The sequence below is a fragment of the Scardinius erythrophthalmus genome (assembly GCF_964197995.2).
Source record: "Scardinius erythrophthalmus genome assembly, chromosome: 12".
Lineage (NCBI taxonomy): Eukaryota > Metazoa > Chordata > Actinopteri > Cypriniformes > Leuciscidae > Scardinius > Scardinius erythrophthalmus.
In genome coordinates, this window is record NC_138232.1 from 24,633,124 (window position 1) to 24,657,013 (window position 23,890).

Here is a 23,890-nt window from a genome sequence, read left to right on the forward strand (position 1 = left end):
GTCAATAAAAGAGTTGATTTGTTCAACAGTATCTTTTACAACCTCTGACCACTGATCATCATCTTTTATTCCATCATTACTACACTGAGATAAATCTTCCATCTCATCAGCCATGGTTTCCTTTTCACCTTCTACCTGTACTGTATCATTACTCTGACACACATCCTCAACATCATCTTCAGTCTCACTCTTATTAACAACATCAGACGCACACACTGATTTATCAGAAACATAACTGCAGCCAGGTTGTTCCTCACTCCCAATATTTACATTATTTTCACTCACTTCCTGCTGTCCCTGCTCTTCCTCTGTAATGACTTTATCCTGCTCCTCAGCGTTCCGTGTTCCCGTGTTATTTGCTGATTGATCAATGTTATTTGCGTGAGATGTGGACACGCAAAATGCTTATGGCCCAGATCTCCACAATCAAAACAGAGTAGACTGTCAGTAGTGGCATAAACCATGAAAGAATTCCCACCTTGAATGACACGGAAAGAGACTTCCAAAGTTCGCTCCAGTGAATTTAAAAACATGTAAACCTGGCGTCTAAATGAAAGGACGTGCCCTAACGCACCCTAAGGGGCGGGTGTAAAAACCCGTTCGGACGGGACCCGCGATTTTACCAAATCTTTGCAACTCTTTGGTGATAACATCATTAGATAAAAAGGCGGGAAATTTGAAATGGTGACTTTAGTTGGCGTTTCAAAACGCTCACACACTGAAAGAAAATAACCTTTTCTCTCCTAATCTGTGTAAAAAGCGAGAAAAAAAAAAAAAAACGTAACAATAAAAATAGGAAAAACAAAATTCCCGCAAAAGCTCTCAGCAAACACACTTAGCTCTCACACACACTCCCAAGCATGCACTCCAAGGGAGGGAAGGAGGGAGGGAGGGAGGGAGAGAGAGAGAGAGAGAGCACTTTTGTTGAATGCTCTTGATTGCTGATCGTTCACTTAGCACGTGTTATTTGGTTTAAAACTAAATCGTATACGCAAGTAAAACATGAACTGTTAACTGATTTATGTGTAATGAGTGGTTCCCTACATTATTACAGGATGTTTGCAAGTCAAGAAATCCCTTCGCGTTAACGCAAACATCCAAATCGCGTACACCTTTCACGTCTTGTGCTTGTACGGACGAATTCACACAAAATTATGTACAAACACCTGTCTTGGTGAGTATCCTAGTAAACAAAGTCAGTTATATCTCAAGTGAACGTAGACAGTATATTCAAATGGGGTCCATGCGTTCGGTCTTAAAGGAGCAGCAGTTTAATAAACCTGCTGTTGTGTTTTAATGTTAATCAAACAAAGACGAGACAAATCAATTACTCACTGCTCTTGACTAAATAGGTTACATTTTGTAATTTTACAAAAAGATCCATCTATATTTAATTTATACAGTAGTTATACAGCAGGGGTTTTTTCACATTTGATTATTCAAAATTCTGTACCTGTTAGATCTACCCAAAAAACTCTAAACTCACTGTTTATTTCATTTATAGCTTTTTTTTTGTTCTATTGTATTTATGTGTGCTATTTGTAATTCGATTATTTGTTCTTATTTTATTACTGACTGCTTATTTGTCTTTAATAATGTTTTAAATTCACATTAATTAGGCTGGTAGTTTTTGTTGTAGTATCAAAATTAAAATAAAGAATTGATTTTTCACTGGTGTCTAAACATTTGTACCACTGACCCAATCCTCAGCATTGAGGCCTGCTCGAGCTGTTCTAAATATGTGCTGTGCTTTTAAATGAAAGATAAAATATGATAGAGCAATAGAATGAACAGTGATTCAGTCTCAAAATTGCAACTGACAGTGATCCTAGCACAGGACAAAAATATGGTCTGTCAAAATATAGATAAGCACAATGTAGGCTAAATGCAGACTAATAGAAGTATGTTTTAAATTCCATTCAAATTATTTGTGAAAGTAATGACTTGTAAATAATCTTAAATGTCTCACTGTACATTGCTATTCTTGTTAAGGTGGAACAGTTGCTTACATGCACTTTGCAGGAGAACCCGCACAAATTTCACATACTCAGTGATTTAATTCTTACTCGTCCATCTCAAAGTAAAATTAAAATGTTAAGTTTTAGTAAACTTGTAGCTAAAGTTCAGATAAATGTTTAATTGTCCATCTGATTAATAAAAAAAATGTATAATGACTCAGCAAACCCATTAAAATAATTTATATCAACTTCAAACAACTAATGAATTGTGATTTTTATTGCAACGTTTATTATGATGCATAAATCTCAATTTTTACAATGAAAAGTAATATACAGAGATGCATGTGCAACAGTAGTAGCAGTACCCGTCTGTCTGTTATGTTTTTATATATTTTAATGACTTCCTCACAATTATTTGGAATATCTCACTGATGGAGAGCAGCAGTAGGTCAGAGAGCCTCTCTTCATTACCAATGAAAACATGTTGATACAATTAGAATGCATAACACATCAAACAAAAATAGGGAAATGATGATAATATTACTAAATATTATTTACTTTACCAAACAAAACAGAGAATCAAGTAGGTAATTATGAGGAATTCATGTTTAGTTATGTTGATGTTATAAATTTTATGTATGTGTTCATTGAAGTGTTTAGCTATCATGAAATCAGTAACACTTTACAATAAGGTTTCATTAGTTAAGTTTGTTAACATGAACTAATAATGAACTACACTTCTACAGCATTTATTAATCTTAGTTAATATTAATTTCAGAAGTAACTAAAACATTATTAAAATCAAAAGTTGTATTTGTTAACATTAGTTAATGCACTGATTGTGACATAACATGAACAAACAATTAAAAGTTGTATTATTATTAACTAAGATTAACAAATAGGCCTACAGTAGCCTAACAAATGTTTTGCTCATGATTAGTTAATGTTAGTTAATATGAATAATACACAAATGAACCTTATTGTAAAGTGTACTATGAAATCAAATAAATTCCTTACAATTTAGAGTTGGACATGGACTTAAAATTTACTTTCACTAGATGTATTTCCCCAAGCTAATAACACTTGCTATGGCCTTGGATAAAAACGGGGCTTGAGCCCCCCTGCTCCGGGTTCCCTGCTCCATGTGGGTCCTAGCCCCGAAAAATGTTGAGGACCCCTGGTTTATGGTATTAACTGGCAGGTTACACTGTCTAATACACCGGTCTCGAATGGCATGACATGTCGTGCCAAAAGAACATGCAACGCATTAAAATCAGTGATTCTGTCCACATTGGCCAAATCGCAGACAGTAAACAGATGTTACGTTCTATTTCTGACGCACTGGATCAGCGTGCTTGGAACGTTCACTTTGATGTATGATGCACCGGTGTAGACACAGTGTTAGAATGCTGCAGACCATTTTCTTTTGCATGTAGTCAAGTTTCACCCTGTTAATCTTTGATATAAACTCACATGAAACAAACCCCAAGAACACCTCAACAAAAATATTGCTTTGCAGCACTGGAATGGAGAAGCACCAAATTGCAATCTCCTCCTCATCAGAAAGGGATAAAGGTACCCTTTTAACAGACACTCGTTGTTCTAAGTCTGTCCTCCAAGGATGAGAAATAACAGATATGCCGTTCTAAGTCCCGGCCTGCAAAGCTGATGCATAACAGATATACCGTTCTGAGTCTGTCCAGTAAGGCAGCGGTCCCCAACCTTTTTTGCGCCACGGACTGGTTTAATATCAGACAATATTTAAAAGCTGTGGCGGATAAATACAACAAAATAAAATGATTCGACCGGCATAAAAACTGGGGTATTTTTTAAATCTAATAATAAACGTGAAAAAGCGTCCTCGTAACATCGCGCCTAAAGACAACTGAGAAAGCCTGAACACAAACAAAACTGACTCGCGATCTTCGCAGTAGTGAATGCGCCAGAGAGAAATGCACATTTCATACGAATTACATAAGCAGAGAACAGTCAGTTTTCTTTCGTTTTGAATTGTTCTGTTTAAAAGTAGACATTTCAAGCTTTCTATATATGTCTCAGGTCTGTGAGGCAAGTAGGCTACCTTATCACTGAGTTTCGGTTAATTTATGAGACGAGCTCCAGTATGCACGCGCCGGCGCCTCCGTGTCGTGATTATCTATTTTCTAATATATTTACTTCTTATTTATTAAATCCAGGCAATTGGTTGATGAAACATTGATTAAAATTAAGATACAAATACAATTTTAATACAAAATTAAATTAAATTCAAATACAGGCTTTGTGCTTTCTGTTTGAGGTCTCTGTGAAAGTTTTAATGCAGTCTTTTAGTGCCGCTTTCAGAGCGCTCATGTCCGTAACGGAGAACTGTCCTATCTGTAACATTGTTTTTTTTTGTGTGAAATAAATTTCTAAATAAATGCGACTTATAGTCCAGTGCGTCTTAGGCTATATATGTTTTTTCTTCGTCATGACGCATTTTTTGACTGATGCGACTTATACTCCGGAGTCCGGAGCGACTTATAGTCCGGAAAATACGGTAAGTTATTTATTCTTTCTGTACGGCCCGGGGGTTGGGGACCCCTGCTGTAAGGGGATAGACAGAAACAGATCAACAATGTTCTAAATCCTGGCTAGCAGGGGAGAGACTGTCACAGATCAACTACGTTCTGAGCCTGCGGTCTGTCACAGGGAAGGTAGCAACAGATACAAGTTCTGAGTCTCAGGCCTGCGAAGGATACACTGTCATAACAGATACACCACTTTGAGACTTTGGTTCGTCCAGAGAGAGACAACAAAATGAGTCTACAGCTCTGTATCTACAGATACAACCACATTCTGAGTCTCCTGTCTGTGAGGAACGAAACATTAACAAACACTACATTCAGAGTTTTTGTCCAGCGAGACGGTAACAATGACTACAGCACGGCCTGAGTCTCCATGCCAAAGAGACAAAAGTGGATTGACCAAGTTCTGAGTGTCTGGCCCAGAGAGGCAGAAGACACACAAAGACATTTGCAACAAGGTTAAGCTAAGGAGAGTAAACCTTCACTTCAAGGTAGGGATGTCCCGATCAGGTTTTTTTGCCCTCGAGTCCGAGTCCGAGTCATTTGATTTTGAGTATCTACCGATAACGAGTCCCGATCCGATACTTCTATAATACATAAAAAAAGAATAAAGAAGAGCGAAAAACAGATCCAGGATGTTCCTTATTTTTTATTTAATTCACCTTATTTTGACATTCAACAACTCTGTTAACAAACAGAGCACTTCTGTGAGGTAGCTTGAACAATCAAGTAATAAATAACATAAATTCTTCACTTTTGGACTTGTATATAAAACTTTTGCAACAGTAAATATAAAAAAAGTCTAATATATAAACAAATAGCACCTCAACTTAAAATACCCAGCAGGCATGTAAACAAATAAAAAAATAAAAGTGCCACAGTGTTTGCAAAGCCAATAATGTGCTTTTAGGAACTGCACTCGCCGGTTTCACACTGTACGCGTTAGCAGAGCGTGCAGCGCATATTTTTTTCGCACCCATGTTAACAGATTAGAGCATTCACACCGCACGCAGAGGCAGCGCGGCAGCGCGTCAGGAGCAGAGCAGAAGCAGCAGTGCCGCGATCGTTTCGGCGCCGAGTCTATTTTTGCTGCGCCGCTTACGCTGAATTAAAGTGACAATGCATTGATCATGGCCAAAATACACCGCAGTTTTATCCAAAAAGTGCATTGATGATATCTATTGTGTTTTAACCCTTTAGCTGTCACCCCCCTTTTTGAGAATGGACATTAAAATGCACTATTCAAGCTTAAATGGTTGTAATTTAAGAATGCTTTGGAGTATAGACCCAAGTTTGGTCTTGTTTTAAAGGGGAAAAAATGCAGATTATTACTGATGTGAAAGCACTTCAAAAAATTAAAGTATGAAAAAGTTATGGAAGTTTAAATTTACATTAAATCAAATATAATTTATTTAATATTTTTCTTTTATATAAAATATATATTTTACAAAATATGTTTTACAAACATGACGACACCCAAAAGGGGAGGAGCCTGATAAAATAATTTAGAGTACCGTTTCTATGGTAACACAATGTCCAATTTCAAAACAGTTTTCACAGGATGAATTCTGAGATCGTAAGCTTTCAAATGATACCTAATTTGTGATAACTACTAAAATATGTGATGTAATAAAAAAGGCAATAAAAAAGATATTATATTTTAGAGGATAATATGTATATTATACTTTTTAGAGGATAATATTATTTTATAATTTTTTTTTTATTGACAAATACTAGATTAAATGTTTTATGAACTTTTAGCAAGAAAACCAAAGTTTCAATTATTAAAAGTGTGTGCGTCGACTTTTTGTGACAAACGACAGAAACACCTGTTATGATGTAGATTTTTTGAGGTGCGCTCTTGTCATAAATTCATCTATAACTGTTCCGGCATAAATTGTAACAAAAAACAATGTTTTAAAATATCTAAATAAAATATCTATTAAGGAGTCTTAGACCTCTCCAACGATATATAGTTTGTCATGACTAGATTAGGATTTAATAGTAATATAGTGAAGTAAATTTAGGTTGCCCGTATACGGGCAGGTGACAGTTAAGGGGTTAAACAGTCGATCAAATGACCAACAGCAATTTAAAAAGAAAACAAATGTCCAAAAAAAAAAACTTGTTGCCAGAACAATAAAAACAAAGATGAACCAAAAGTTATATAAATGAAATTATTAATAAAATAAGCTTCTTGATAAGTCTTTTCTCTTAACCTGTTAAGCTGCAACCCCACTTTTGAAAAATCCCCAGAAATGACATACCCAAACTGAAACAGATACAGTTCATGATCCCTTTGCACTAAAAGCACAAGTGTGATCTCATTTGAAAGCTGACACCTGGCAGTTTATTGTAAATGTAGAATTAATTATTGTCATAATGAAAAATATAGTTATAAAGAGCTTCAAAATTTTGTAAAGTTATTAGAAATGCATTTTTATAAAACATTTTCATGAAATAAAATTGAAGTTGGCACTGTAGCAATCTAGAAATGCACTACAGCTAAAGCCACATGTCTGACCATGTTATATGTACAGGGGTGCAAACACATGTATGGTCAAAAAAGAGAGAGGTAATCGAAGCCCTCGTCCCGCAGCAAATATCCAGATACTACATTGCCACCATCCCCAACCCACCCCTATAGGCACATAGAGTCAAATGAAATTTAGAAAAACTATCTTGCACTTCTTCTTCTTGCTTTACTGCTACTTCCTGAAAACAATTTCACCTGATGATTTGAATAGCTCTTTTTGTAAAGAATTAATAATTCTAGGATGATTGGGGTAATTGTGTAGGGTAGGCCAAGTCAGTGCTTGAAGTGGGGGGAAAAAGGTGCCGGTACTCTCTTGCATTACTCTCACTGCCTTCACCCAGGGCCGGATTAACAATTTCCTGTGCCCTGGACAACCAGACTCAAGACCCCCGTAGTTAGGGGGGTTCGGGGGCATGCTCCCCCGAGAAAATTTGGATTTCTCTGATCTACATATGTGCAATTTAGGACTTTTGAAGGCCAAAAAATTATAAGAAATAGGCTTAAAACCTTGTCATTAGATTATTTATCAATAGGCTACCTGCTCTCTCCTCATCTTTATATTTATTTTCTCTCAGTCTTCTTATCCTGGACTATTTCTTCCCCTCCTAAAGCTGAACTTAGTCTTTTCATTTTCGTCTGTGTCAATGACGAAAGTAAACATAGGCTCAACAGATATATATACGTTTTATGAATCATTTTCTTAGACAAGTTAATTCACTCAAGGCTACCAGGAAAGCTGTAGCCTAAGTCAGTATTGCCATTAGGAACCTTCTGCAAGCTTTGGAATTTGAAAACGTCTGTTTTTAAATGTTAAAAGTAATTTTAAATAATACAAATTATATATAATGTCATATTCTGTGTTAATTTTGACCACGAACCACGCGCTGTCACTTTAATTCAGCGCGTGCAGCACAGCGAAAATAGACTCGGTGTGGAAACGATCGTTGGACTGCTGTATATGCACCGCTCCTGGAACGCATTGCCGGACCGCATTGCCGGACCGCATCCGCGTGCAGTGCGAAAGTTCTAGTCTAACCTGTTAATATGGGTGCGGAAAAAAAATAAGCTCTGCATACGCATTGCAAACGAAGTATATGTGAAATGGGCGTGACACTGACGCTTTTCTGTCAGTGGTAGAGTACCGGCTACATGCGAGAAGTAGCGGTACGCAAGAAAACGTGCAGGTACGCTTTGGAGTAAAATGCAGAAGTGCCGGTACTGCGTACCGGTGAGTACCGCCCCACTTCGAGCACTGGGCCTAGTGCATCTGCATAGAAACTAATAAACAAAATACAAATATAAATACAATAAAACACAAATACACGAGAAATAAAGCAGTGCTTTATGTTTTTCAGGTAAATTAACTGTATTAAGTATTAATACAGTTTATCTTTTGACTAAACTTTGATTAACTTTGGTGACACAAACAGCTGCAGGTATATTGGGTGCTGTCCCTTTAAGACGAATGCGTGTATCTAATACCGGTAATGACACGCGTCCGTTTTATTTTGACTGCGTTTACAGGGAAACTCGTTGAGACGGACACTGGCTTATTTTTTCGTGCACATGTCTGTTCAAACACAAATAGATAAGAAAGAAAAGGGAATTCGGTGTTCACGAACTTCACGTGCTGTCTGCGACTGCGTAGCTCTGTGCGCCGACAGATCTACACTTGGATGTTAAACATAATATATATAGCCTGATACAGCAAAGACAAAGTCGGCAGTATTGACGGCAAAATAGGCTACAGAATATTTCGTTCTGTAGGCCTATTGACGGGGCAATATTTGAAAATCGATAATTAGGCCTATTTTTTAAATTACAATTATAAATGCATTTGTCAAAACCGAGAGAGTTTCAAGCATCAAAATGTAATTTATTAATATGTATTTGCGCCTTCTATTTTGTCTGAAAACTTCCAACACTCTTGCGTGTCGCGTGAAAAATAGGCGTCGGTTGCGGTTCTATTTCTATCACGCGGTTTCGGCGCGGCTCGAGAAGTGTGTGTGTCACGCAGGCATTGTGCTCTAAAACAAGCTCTAACCAGTTAACATGAGAGCCGACATAAAAACGGACACTCCACGCCACGCAGAGAGAAATGTGATGCAGTGGCAGATCCAGAGTGAGACAGAAACACTAGTGGTTCACGCTTGCGCACATACTGCTGGTTTGGCGCGCAGTGTTCTGATTCGCTTATTTCCTATTTACTTGTTGGTGGACGCAATCCAGAATTACTGTTGGTTAAATTATAATCAGACCCTCTCAACCCCCCCCCCCCCCCCGCCCTTCTAAAAAAAAAACTCTTCGGATCTGCACGATTCACACAAGTCACCCAAACTGACGTGAAAAAAGCGGGAGGCGCCGAAAAGCGCGCTGTTTGCACCCCTGTATGTAAAATATGAAGATGATAAGTCTAAAACTCTGTATTTAGTTAAATGTTTTTCAAGATCATGTCATGACTTTATTTTGATTAGACTCTAAAATGCTACTGATGTTTATAGTCATCTTCTAAGTCATCTATTCAGTCTTTTGTCTCTATTGTTTTGTGGTGCAAACGATCCCCATTCAGTCTCAGTCTCCCCCTGAACACATTCACACCTCTCCAGCCTGGTTATGGCTCTAAATATGCATTTATTTTGTCTGCATTATAGCTACTAACGACTGGCTATTCACAGGCTATTCATAGGGTTTCAGTCCCTAATTTCTTTTTATCAAAGTTCTCACTGTATCTAACTGTATCAAATGTCCTTCTGGAATAAAGAAACATTTCAGCAAGCATTCCTATTTGAAACAAAATCATAAAAGATAACTTCTAGGTTGCAGGTGCACCTAGAGCTAGCTAGCATGTTAGCTTAGCACACCATCAATACACGACAATTTATGAGATTAAAACCATGTTTGTGCTCCAAACTTACTTTATAACGCAAGCAGAGTATTTTAAATAATCTTCTGTGATCTAATTTGGCTTTAGATAAAACAATCAGACAGAAAATATACTATTGTATGGTATTCTGCACAATGAGAGTCTATATAGATTAGCATTACATTATAAATATAATCTATTACAGGGTTTTTCCTACATTGAAAATTTTTTGGCGGCCGCCAAAACGATTTTTTGTCCCGCCAAAGCCTTATTTGATCTGTAATTGGGTTTTGTGAGTGAAGCAGGCTATTGACGGAGTGACGGAGAGAACGATCACAGCGCCCCACCCCCGCGCGTGCACTCTCCGTCTTCTTTGCTCTCTCCCTCGCATCAAAATCAACTGATCCTAAAGGTCGGAAGACCGAATCCATGTTTCACGTGGTGCATTCGGAGAATATTTTTGCTGAATTAGCGCTGGGTGTGAATTGCAGTCAAAAAAAAGTTGCCTTATCTTCTCTTACATCTTGTGACAAGCATTCCGCACATGCAGCTGACATAACTTTAAATAAACGCAAAAAATCTATCCAGTTTGAAGTGGTTTAGGGGTCTCGATATGACGATTTTTGATCGTGGATGATTATAATGTCTCCACGATCTGCTTTTAAAGAAATATCGTAGAATCGTGCATTATATCTGTTCTGGCGCCTCTTTTTTTTTTTACAGTCTACTATGGTCCCAACATACTGAACAACGCGACGTATATTCACATAAAATGTTAACGCAGCGGAACGGAACGGGACACTGCAGTTCATAATTTACATGTGCTTTAATGCCTTGTCGGTTAAACATTTAGGCTAATTCGCGTGCTGGTGCACTGTTACGTGTGAGTTCCTCAGCGCGTACATGTGAAGCTCACATGCACTAAAAGCCTGTCTACCAGCGCCTGGATACTTGACTAAGTTATCTTTCGAGTCTTATTGTGCTTATACTGTTAAATACACACAAGGTTTACATAAACAAAGTCGGTTATGTCTAAAGTGGAAGCAAACTTGAGAAAATTGAGAGAAAATCTGCTTGTCAAATGCGTGTATAGTAGACGCGTCGCGCACAACTCTTAAAGAGACAGTAGTAATAGTAAACACGCTGCCGCTTGTCCTTAAAGGGATAGTTCACCCAAAAATAAACATTATCTCATAGTTTACGCACTCTAATGTTGTTCCAATCCTCTATTAATTTCCTTCTAATATTTTTCTAATATTAATATTTTGAAAAATGTGGCTATCCAAACAGTAGCTGGTCCCCATTGACTTCCATAGGAGAAAAATATACTATGGAAGTCACTGGGGTACATCAACTGTTTGGTTACCCACAATCTTCCAAATAACTTTTATTTTCAACAGAAGAAAGAAACTTATTCGAGTTTAAAACAACTTGAGAGAGTAAATTATGATAATTTGAATTTTTAGGAGAACTATCCCTTTAATGTTAATAAGACAACAAAATGCAAAGAGAAAATCACTCACTGCTCTTTTTTCCTGAATAAATAGGTTAAGAAAAAAAATCACAAACTGTTTCTTTGTATTTATTTTAAATTTAACATGTATTGTCAATATTGGGCTTGCGGATCATGTGGGTACTAGGGTACTCTTTGCTGTGTGTGGATGACCATGTCGGTCAGCCACCACCGAAGACCAGTTTTGACCCAGGAAAAACCCTGTATTATTATAAAAAACCTGGCATGGCTTGAAAAACACAGGTAACTCAAATATCATTGCAACATTGTTTATTGTCTTCAAAACATCTTTATCTGCATTTTACAGTGCGATCTCTGTTAGCTTTGTGTGTGTTCGAGGCTTCCTGGAATGTCACATGATCATGGCTCTTCTTCATGTTCCATATACGCCCTCAGGCTATTGGTATGAATTGAAAACACAGTATCAGAGTATCCAAACGCTCATAATGATTACATCGACGCATTTGGGTATAAATTCAATAAATATTATTCCTGTCTATAGAAATCTGATGTAAACCTATGAGAATATATCAATATTTCTCCAAATCTGCACATTTTTGAGCTAAAGCCCTGAGGGACGTTGTTTTGTGAATCGCTGTCATGACGACAGCACAGAGTTTTTTTATGAATGAAAGCGGCTGATGCTCATAATTCATATTAAAGGTATCGACTCATTTTTTCATTTCATAACTCCTGAGTCCTGACACAAATTAAGAAATAACTGTCGCTATAAGTTTCTCAGAATACAATAGTGGTCAAATACTGAAACTTGAGTCTTATATCTTTTTAATGATGTATAGTTTGTCAAAGTATAACATTAAATCTGATAGTAACTTTGAACTATATATAAAAAAAAAAACGCTTCAGTGCGCCCACGCACTGGCAACGGTTAACAGGTTAAATGTATTTGAAAACGAAATAAAGCAATGCCAACTTATCCATTATAGAGTACTCTGTCTGTACACAACCCGCGGTTCAGCCGCGCGTGATAAACGCTGCCAGTGTGAAAGCAAAACGCGTGTGTCCTGCTCACCATACGCACTGCTCCTGCGCTGCTTACGCTCTGCTAACGCATGCAGTGTGAAACCGGCGTAACTCTGTGCCACCGCATAACTATAGATGTGTTAAAAAATAATGAGAATATATATACATATATATCCGAGTCCTGATCGGGAGGTAACGTCCAATTCCGATCGAGTCTGAAACCACGTGATCGGGCCCGATTTCCGATCACTTGATTGGATCGGGACATCCCTACTTTAAGGTACCATCGTCAGCGTGTTCCAGATTAAGGACCTTCTGCACCTACTTCAAGGTCTCATCTGCGTGTTCCAGATTTTAGGACCCTTTGGTGCTCCATTACTTGATACTTGATACTTGACAGACTTTATTAGATCAGCATCCCACAGAGCTTTGTGTTCAAGGTTATTGAAATGGATCCCAGCTCCTTTCCCCACAGCAGTGTCACCCAGCACAACAATGTGGAAGACGTCACCGCCATCGGACTGATCCAAGATCACTTTACCAAACCTCTTTCCAGAGACCTTGGCACTGTTGTATAGTATCAGTATATCATTTTCTAATTTACATTAGAGGTAATATAGCTGATGCTAGTTAATAACAAATAATCTTTTGTTTATTTGTAAGATGCATGATAAGGTCTTCACCTTATTAGTTTCATAGAAGATAAACAATAGTTTATCTTTCCATAACATAACGTAACTCTTCCATAGTCACACTCCAATCACTTGATTAATTTTTGTTAATAAAATGTATTTTATTATAATTGTGTCTTCCTTGTGCTGATAATACAGATGAGTTTACAAGTTAGCAATCTCACCAATCTTTCAGATAAATCACCTGACCAACTCCCTCCACTTTACATTAAATCTAAATGATTGAAGAGACTCCTGTTGGGGGTGTTCTCATACTGCCAAGGTAAAAGTTTCATGAAATACATCTAGTGTACTCATAACCACACCTTAACAGATGAGTAATCCAAAAATCACAACATCAGCGGTGACGTGAGTTCCATCATGGACGAAAGTAAAATCACTTCAAGATGAATTACTTTATTTAAAAATAAACACTTCAAGCTTTGAAATCGCATCTCTCATGTATGTGTGGCAAGTATTTGGTAAGTTACAGTTCATTTTCTGATATGTATCAGAATAGACTTCACTGAGAGTAGAATGTGCATCCGTTTTTTTCTTTATTTTCCGAAAAGCACAACTTTTTGTTTTTATTGTGAGTGTACACAAATAAACAGAGTATTTTCTGTCATCCAAGATGGCGCCGCGGATGGCCGCCTCAGTGTGGAGCTCTCCAGTTATTGTGTTGGTTTTGTTTGTTTGCTCTGCGTTTAGTCATTCTTTCCATATCAGTTTCACCAAAGACAAACTACTGGACATTAGGAAACACACCAGACAACTGTTTTACAGTTTTTGATTATTCAGACGTTTTGCTGGACATTCTTGTCGGAGGGGCAGCGATGTTGTTCAAATGCACGGTCAGACACAAACGAGAGAAGCGAGCCGGCGCGCTGGTTAAACTTCGCGAGCGCGGCCTCCACACTGCACTCCCCAGTATTCATCTTGAGAATCTCTGATCCCTTCCTAACAAAACGGACAAACTTCTTCCTCACCCGCAATAACAAGGATTTTTTAAACTCTACTGCTCTGTGCTTCACTGAAACCTGGCTGAGTGAAGCCATACCAGACAACGCACTACATCTGCCAGGCTTCCAGCTGTTCCGAGCGGATCGCATCTAACGGCTAACAGGGAAAACGAGGGGAGGTGGACTGTGTTTCTACATTACGAAAGTTGGTGTTCAGATGTAACAACGCTGAAGAAGATGTGCTCTCCTAATTTAGAGGCCCATTTCATAAACTGTAAACCTTTCTACTCGCCGCGGGAGATTTTCTATTTCATTCTCGTGAATGTGTACATCCCTCTAGACGCGTGTGTGAGCGCGGCGCTAAAACAGCTGGCTGAACAAATAGCTGAAACGGAAAAAAGTACCCAGACTCTCTTTTAATCATTCTTGGGGATTTTAACAAAGCAAATCTCTCCCATGAACGGCCAAAATACAGACAGCACGTTACATGTCCCACCAGAGACAGTAACCACAGGACCACTGTTACACCACAATAAAGAATGCGTATCTCTCCGTGCCAAGTGCAGCTTTGGGGCTCTCTGATCACTGTTTGGTTCATCTTATACCGACCTACAGGCAGAAACTGAAATCAGCTAAACCTGTAATAAGGACTGTAAAAAGATGGACTAATGAAGCAGAGCAGGATCTACAAGGCCTGCTTCGATTCCACTGATTGGACTGTTTTTGAAGCTGCTACCAACAATCTGGATGAGCTCACAGATACTGTAACATCATATATCAGTTTCTGTGAGGATACATGCATTCCTACCAGGACATTCTTATCATTCACTAATGATAAACCATGATTTACTGGGAAACTCAAACAGCTTCGTCATGCCAAAGAGGATGCTTACAGAAGTGGGGATAAAATCAGAAAAAACAGTTTTCAGCCAACGACCTGGCATTAGTCTGGAGAGTCCTGAGGAACATCACCAACTACAAGTCACCATCCCCCCGGTCTGTGGAGAATCAACAACTTGCTGATGATTTAAATTCATTCTACTGCAGGTTTGAAAAGCCCGGTCTCACACCACACACCCGCTCTGATCTGCACTTCACACATTCACCATCACCTCCTGCACCCCTCTCCTCCACCCTCCTGCCATCCAACCTGAGCTTAAGGTCTGGAGGACATGAGCCGAGTCTTCAAAAAAACAGAAGACTAGGAAAGCTTCAGGCCCAGACGGCATCTCATCTGATTTAGGGGGGGGGCAGGTGCTGAGTTTTGATGGGGATGACCCTCACAGTCATCTGAGAGCCCCATTCTCAACCTCTCAGATGCCGAAAAGCTGGTTCATGCCTTTGTCTCCTCCAGACTGGACTACTGCAATGCACTTCTCATTGGGATTCCTAAAAAAGGTCTGCAGAGGCTTCAGTACATCCAAAACTCTGCAGCTAGGATCCTGATGAGAGTGCGGAAACACTCTCACATTACCCCCATTCTTCATTCACTCCACTGGCTTCCCATCTCCACCAGGATTGAGTACAAGGTTTCCCTCCTCACACATCAATGCATCCATGGACATGTCCCCCCCCCCCATGCCATCCTCAATCTGTCAGTGGATCTCCAGCTTCCTGATGGACCAGCAGCAGCTAGTGAGACTGGGGAAACTCACATCCAGGATTCTCACAATCAGCACTGGTGCCCCCAAGGGTGCGTTCTCTCCCCGCTGCTCTTCTCCCTATACACTAATGACTGCACTTCTAAAGATCCCTCTGTCAAGCTCCTGAAATTTGCTGACGACACCACTGTCATCGGTCTCATCCAAAATGGTGATGAGTCTGCTTACAGACTGGAGGTTGAACAGCTGGCTGTCTGGTGCAGTTATAACAACCTTTAGCTGAACACGCTCAGAACAGTGGAAATGATAGTGGACTTCAGGAGGAACAGCCCAGCACTCCCCCACTCATGAACAGCACTGTGGAAGCAATGGAGTCATTCAGGTTCCTGAAAACTACCATCTCTCAGGACCTGAAGTGGGACAATCACATTGACTCCATTGTGAAAAAGGCCCAGCAGAGTCTGTACTTCCTTCGCCAGCTGAGGAAGTTCAACCTGCCACAGGAGCTGCTGATTCAGTTCTACTCAGCTGTCATTGAGTCTTTTTTATGCACTTCCATCACTGTCTGGTTTGGTTCAGCTACCAAATCAGACATCAGGAGACTACAACGGACAGTCTGGACTGCGGAGAGGATTATTGGTGCCCCGCTGCCAACCCTCCAGGACCTGTACTCTCCCAGAGTGAGGAAGAGAGCAAGTAAAATCATCACAGACTCCACTCACCCTGGACACCACCTGTTTGAACTGTTGCCATCAAGACAGCGACTCAGATCACTGGCCACAAGAACATCTAGGCACAGGAACAGTTTCTTCCCACAGGCCATTTCCATTCTGAACAGTTAGCATACCTCCCAAGGCATATGCCTGAAAGTGCAATACTCCTCCCATTGTTTAGTGCAATATCTGGTGATATTTATATATATTCATACTAGGGATGCACCGATGTGAAAATTGTGGCCGATACCGATAACCGATATTAATATTGCTGTTACGGCCGATACCGATATTTACCGATGTCGATATCTCTGTATAGAAAACAAATTTTAATGATTATCAAATAAAGAGCTATTTTCCAAAACACATTTTTTTTACTTTAGAAATGACTGATATTGGGCACCTTTACCTGTGTGCAAAATATGTCACACATACACACATGCATTATATTGCATTGCATATAATGTGTGCTGGTCAGTTTCTAAAATTAAGAAACCCTTAGAAAACAGTAAAAAAACAAAAAAACAAACAAAAAAAAAAACAGGATAAAGTGTACAATTCAGATAGGCTACTTCATTTATTATTCCAATATCCAAATATTATACTAAAAAATACCACAGGGAAAGGGGCTTCTTGTGATGTGCTGTCTTTGCGTTTGAACATTGCACATTTTAAACAGGACACGCAGCTGAATAAATGTAGGCCAATACAAACATATTTATAGAAAACAGTTGACAATGAATAGACAGGAGTCCAATAATAGCATAACGAATCACTTATTCTAAAAATAATAACAAGTAGGCTATAAGACGAATCCGACATATTAACAGTAACCGTTAACAGTAAAACGTCCGTCATTTAACGAATTTTAAAAACACGGATGGATAATACAAAATGCTTTCTGACATTTTGACAGAAAAAAAAAAACAAGCAAGAACAAAATTTAAACTTAGCCCGTTTTCATTTTACAATTATCTTCTCTCTCTCTGTGCGCGCGTCCGTGTTTGTGAGAGAGCTCGCGCAGCACTGATACAACGGTAGCCTACTTTATTAATCCATACGCAACGGACGCGATAGTTTTCATACAAAATAAATATGAAACATAATTAGGTAGGCTACTTTAGTTATTATTAACACAATAACACATGAAGGCTACGTTTCTCAACACTGAGAATGAATAAATTAACGCCTGTTTTTCCACTCGCACTTATCAGAATCCACAAATCACACGCGCTGTCACTTTTGAGAAAAATCAAATTCGAATGGGTATCATCATATATCAAGCAATATATTCAAATATCTACGAGTCAAAAAACGATCAGTCAAAAATGTGTCATGAAGAGGAAAAAAACATAAGTCGCACTGGACTGCATTAACAATGTTATGGACGGGCCAGTTCTCTGTTACAGACGTGAGCGCTCTCGGCACTTAAAAACTGCTTTAAAACTTTCACAGAGACCTCAAGCAGAAAGCACAAAGCCTGTCTTTAAATTTAATTTCGTTTTGTATTAATTGTATCTTAATTTTGATCAATGTTTCATCAACGAATTGCATTGGATTTAATAAATAAGTAAATATACTAGAAAATATTTAATCAGGACAGAGGCGACGGCGCGTGAACCTGGAGCGCGTCTCATAAATGAACCGAAACCTACCTGCCTCACAGACCTGAGACATATATAGAAAGCTTGAAACTTCTATTTTTAAACAGAACAATTAAAAATGAAAGAAAACAGACTGTTCTCTGCTTATGTCATCTGTATGAAATGTGTATTTCTCTCACATCAACCTCTTCAGCTTCACACGTTAAATATCGGCCTGTTCACATCGGCCATATTTTGACATCGGAACGATACCGATGTGTAAAAAAATGACCATATCGGCCGATATTATATCGGCGGCCGATATATCGTGCACCACTAATTCATACTATTCAAAATACTGTAAATAAGTTCATAATCTGTAAATGTTTGTTCTGACTAAACCCAACTGTGACCTTACACTTTTTTCATATTTTTATATTTATATTTTTATTCCTAGAATTTGTATTACTATGTTTCTTCTTGTATTTGTATTTGTATTTGTATTTGTATTTGTATATGTGCACTGGAAGCTTCAGTACCAAGAAAAATTCCTTGTGTGTGCAAGCACACTTGGCAATAAAGCTCTTTCTGATTCTGAGTCTCTTTCGCATGAAAGTGCGAAAGTTCTGACATTTTATGAACTGTCATGAATAAATGGTTCCCATCATTAAGCCAGTATGTATTGGCTATGCATTAATGACAAATACATTTAGCTGACAGGGCATTACTGTGCTCACTCACCCTTGTCGTGGTGGTGCCAGCCGCCGGTGTAAAAATCGTGCAACACCTGAGGAGAGCTCCATGTGTCCAGCAGGTAGTCCACCTGATGCTGCTTCCTCCACGTCAGACTCTGACAAAGGATCTCCCGTGCCTTATCTATGTTGAAGTCCCGTGCACGCAGGAACCGTAGAATATGCTCATCTTTTGGGATCTGAGAGGAAAGGAGGACCAACAGCTAAGCTAGACAGGTGGGTTTGTAGACTGCCACTGACTAAGGGTGTGTTCACACTTGGCAGGTTTGGTTCGATCAAAATGAACTCTAGTGCAATTTCTCTGTTAGTACAGTTCATTTGAATATCTGTGAACGCTGCCACCTGAACCCTGGTGCGCACCAAACAAGAATTTAGCCCAGCACACTGCATTCTTTTGGATGTTCAGTTTTGCCCCATCGCAAAACATGCATCTTAAAACCAGTTTTTTTTTCATTTTTTATCTTTAGATTGGGTGTAGGGATAGTCGCTATATATCGGTATTGACGATAATCGTGATATTCAAAGCATGAAGTATTGACATTGTGTTAATTTAGAGTGTGATTTTACTATTTTCTTTTTAGTGTGGGGCAAGAGAAGCAAAAGAACCGAACTACAAGTGTGAACACACCCCAAAGGTGACCAGATGTTAAAACTGATCATTTCACTGTTGGAATACATGTTGATATGCTTCGGAATGTATGCCCCTATAACAGACATTACGTGCAGGGCAGGGAAAAAGATTAAATGCACTTTTGTTTACACAATTAACTAAATGAATGTGACAAACTGATGGTCCTAATAATTTACAGCCTGCCATGGGCCCATCCCCACAGACATCAACCCGAAGAAGCAGCAGTGAAGACCAGAAAAAGAAGAGAGAGGGTCACTGTGAATTTGTCTCTAACTGTGCGTTCACACCAAACGCGAATAGCGCGTCAAATTCGCATCTACCGCGTCTAATTGGACGTTTGAACATTTTGAATCCATTCGTGAGTCCAGAGCAAAATTGACGCGCGTAAAAAGCAAAAGTTTGAAGCGAAATTGACGTGTGTCTGAGGCGAAATCCGCTTGTCTGTTTGCAAGATGGCTGATGTTGATAGAGCATTCATCGAGAGAGTTACCGCATCGGAGCGAGGATCACCCTTCAGGACACCTACAACTACAGGCACTCTATCCCAGCTGCAGACCGCCTGTCCATCTGTCTTCGGTTAGAAAATGTATATGAAATTTTAAATACAGTATATTAAATATTTAAAAACTATAAATGTTTTTCAAACTGTGGAATGGATACCACTGTTGGTGCTCTTTCTAGTGATACTCACTAGTATATACTCAATTTCTAGTGATACTCACTAGTATATACTCAATTTCTAGTGATACTCAGTTAACTGCTATATTGAATATTATATTCTGCTATATTGCTATACTCCATTTTGAATGAGTGACTCCGGGCGGGAGTTTATCCCGTCACTTTACCACGTGACAGCAACAAGCAGGCTCCTGATTGGTTAACGCGGCACGAACAGACGCCAAAGTTCAGATTTTTCAACTTGGCCGTCAGACGCGAATTCGCGTCAAACTCGTGAATGCACAAAAAGCACCAAATAAAATCATTTGCGCGTATCGCGGATGAGGCGAATTCGCGTCCACCGCGCCGTGCTAAACGCCTCATTCGCGCCGCAGGACCTCCAGACGCGCATAAACGCGTCTTTACATTGACTTAACATTGAAATCACTCGTGCCAGACGCTCTATTCGTGTTTGGTGTGAACGCAGTATAATAAAGCTTGAGAAAGGCCCCACCTCTCCGGGTTTGCTTGACCAATGAGAAGGGTGGAAATTCCTCTGTGGTTGATTTATGAATCTGTGTTTTAAGCGTGCTCATTTGCATGTGCAGCTGGATTGGTTTCTGATGGATAAACTAAGAGAGATTCTTGTAATACAAATATGTTGCGCAGCTATCGGCATATCATGTACACAATAATTTTAATCTTCAAAGTACCAATTAATAGAGACCAAACATGGTATGGGTGAGGTTACATTGACCGTTGGTTCTATCATAAAATACACAGTATCAAAAAATAATAGAATTAAAAACACTACACAAGACAGTAAATCATTCACACAATTTTCTGGGATGCATGTTCATTTATAGATCAGTTCATCTATGATTAATGCAGCAAAGTCTGTTTTAAAGTCTGTTTCTGTCTTCTCTGTCTTGACCACGTCACCACATTTTTAACACCAATAAAACCAACTTATCTGATCATAGTCATGGTAACCAAAGGCCCTTTAAAATAAAAAATAAAAAATAATTTGAAGTGTAATTTGATTGTTTAGTTTCCATCGGGTCCATTAGACTTCATAGGGAGGCAGGGTTTATGACCTATACTGTGAACAACCACCGGGGGGCGATCGAGACGCTTTGGCTTCACTTTTCAGGACTTGTGCGGCACGCTTCAGCGCCACAGGATAAGAAAAGTCCACTTTTTGTTTCAGTTAAAATGACAAATAAATGCATACTCAGAGAGCTCCACAAGATGTGTTTGATTATACCCTCTGGATGCTCAAAATTGATCACACGAATTAATGTTTTACACAGCTTATTGTACAGTAAAGTTTATCACCATTCCAAACTGTTGATGCATTACGCACACACAGAAAGTCGCTTGCATATCACATGAAGATCACGCACTCACATAAACATTCAGTAGCGCAGAAATGTATTGTCGACACGGTTCTGTGATTTATCAATAAAATAGCTTATAAATTGATAAGTTCTAGCATATATTTCTTAGTAACTAACACCCACAGCTTCACTATATGAGAGACGCTAGAATTAGAATTAATTCACACGCAATAACCAGCTAGAATTAATTCACACGCAATAGCTCTCTCACTAATGCATTCATATAAATGTAATCTTTCCTGTGCTACTTTATCTATATCTGATTTAGAACGAGCAGAAATCTGTGATAAATATGACGTATGGAAGCATATGGGTAGCAATATTCAATTTGAAATGTAATATGCAACATGACAATGCAATATTCTGTATTTACATTTTGATTTTCCAATAGATTGCAGTTTTGTTTGTGCTGCATCAGTTTTTGAAATATTAGACCGAATTATAAACGATGACGTCACCAGCCCCCGACCTGCTCCAATTTCACCCAAAATAGTCTTTTTTGTTTGTGCTTCGCTTGTGCTAATTTGTGCCGGTAAACGTTTATTTTGTGCTGCTTCGGTTTCTTAAATGGCCCAATGACATGACGTGCAATTTTGATGTCCAAACCCCTTTATGAAGTCAAAATAAGGAAATGTTTAATAAAAAGCACATTTATTGAATCTATTGATCTCTGTTTATCAAATGATATGAACATATATTGAGGGTATTACAAAGTGTAAGAATTATTAGACATTATAGTCACATAATGTCATACCGGATAACTGTCCGGACCTTAGAGTGACATACAAAAAAGCCAAACAAACTGTAAAAAATCTAATAAACCCTAACATCTCTGCCACAGGCATTATTGTATGAGTCTTGACAACAATATATTTAAATATTACAAAGAATATGACATCCAGTTAATTGTTATGCTTTGGAGCATTCTGTCCCAAAACTGGCTGTTAGCCAATGTCATACGGGATAACAAGCAAACTGGAGCAATTTTATTGTGAATTTTATTTTGACACGATGTGAGACAGCATGTTAAACAATCAGGAAGACCCTAAAGGGCCCCCACAAAATGGTGAAAGGTAAGTATGTCTTTCGTAAAATGTGTTTAACAAACCCTTTTTCCTCACTAGCACACTATGTAGTAAAATCCTGTGTCATATGGGATAACGCTAAAATAACATATATAATGTGGATTTTATGTAAATATGTTTATTTAGCATGAATTTACATATTTGGAAGTTGAGGGTAAAGGTTGCAGTTTTCTATAGGTAGCCAAAAATACTGCCTGATTAAGATTTAAACTGAGTTTTGTCATACCGGATAACAATTTTGTCATATAGGATAACAGTTATTTTCTGTTAGCCCATAATGTCATCCGTTATCTTGGATGGCATGTGTTTGACAATATATTCTTATACAGTTTTCAGCTTTAATTTGTATCATTTCCATTCAAATTGTGATATTAACATATCATTAACATTGTTTAGTTGAATATTAGCAAATTATATAATTCATAATAATATTTAATTACAATTGCATTTAATTATTGTCCAACCTGTAATATTGGGGAATCCGCCCCTTTAAGAACAGGCCATCCACTCTAGTGACATCAACATGCATTTTGTTTTTTGTTTTTTTGCTTGATGGGCATGTTCGACTCATGGCCCTAGAGGTATGTAAGAATTTTGAAAGAAATCGGCCACTAGTTGGCGCTAACGAGTTTTACGGCTCTGTAATCACGTGGTGTTGCACACACCCACACAATATGCATATCATTTGATAGATCTCCTCATACTGAACAACTTTGCCTCAAGAACCACTGCTGTCAATCAAACCGTTCATTAAATATTCGTGAATATGTTTAAAAAACTACTTTTGCGAACTAGTCCTAGGTTTTTTGCCCGATCGGAAACAGACCAGTCTAGGACAATTCTCTGGACACTCTAGATCAATAATTATTGAAAAAAAGTTGAACTTTTGCATTTGGGTGGCTGTAACAGGGTAATTTAGAAAAGGGGCTTGGCAAAATACGCTAAAAAGACTATAAATCCTAAAGGAAAACTCGAAAATTGATGACCCTATGTGACATTTTAAAAAAGCAAGCAAAATTTTATGGAGATCGGACCATAGGTGGCGCTATAACTGTCAAAAAGCTTTGAAAACCACATATTTCCTAGTAAATTGCCTGTATTGGCTGTAAATGGACTTTTCCATCTATTATTTCAGTGGTTAAAAGCTTGCTAAATAAAACTTAATGTCTTAAATGCTTATGTGCTTAAAGGCCTTAAATGCTTGAACCCCGATAAATGCTGCTTGCAGCTTTAATTCTAAATTCTGTTATTTTAGACAATGTCTATAAAAAATGTAGTGTTCATTTAATGAAATTTAGTGATTCAAGGTATTTCAAACCATTAATAAGATTTTTCTTTATAAATATGTTGTTCAATTACATGCTTTTGTAAATTTGTTGTTCAAATAAATGATGTTCAGTGAAATGAGTGAAGATCG

At 38.4% G+C, this 23,890-nt stretch overlaps 1 protein-coding gene across 5 annotated transcripts in view; it reads right to left on the reverse strand.

The window, feature by feature from the left end:
• The window catches only part of LOC308700123 (SEC14-like protein 1), a 395,381-nt gene that overhangs the window by 100,207 nt on the left and 271,284 nt on the right, over window positions 1-23,890 (reverse strand). For all 5 annotated transcript variants that reach the window (XM_081381509.1, XM_081381510.1, XM_081381513.1 and 2 more), the window contains exon 8: window positions 18,690-18,879. In XM_081381509.1, coding sequence (XP_081237635.1) covers window positions 18,690-18,879 — 190 coding nt within the window. The remainder of the gene's footprint in view (window positions 1-18,689; window positions 18,880-23,890) is intronic.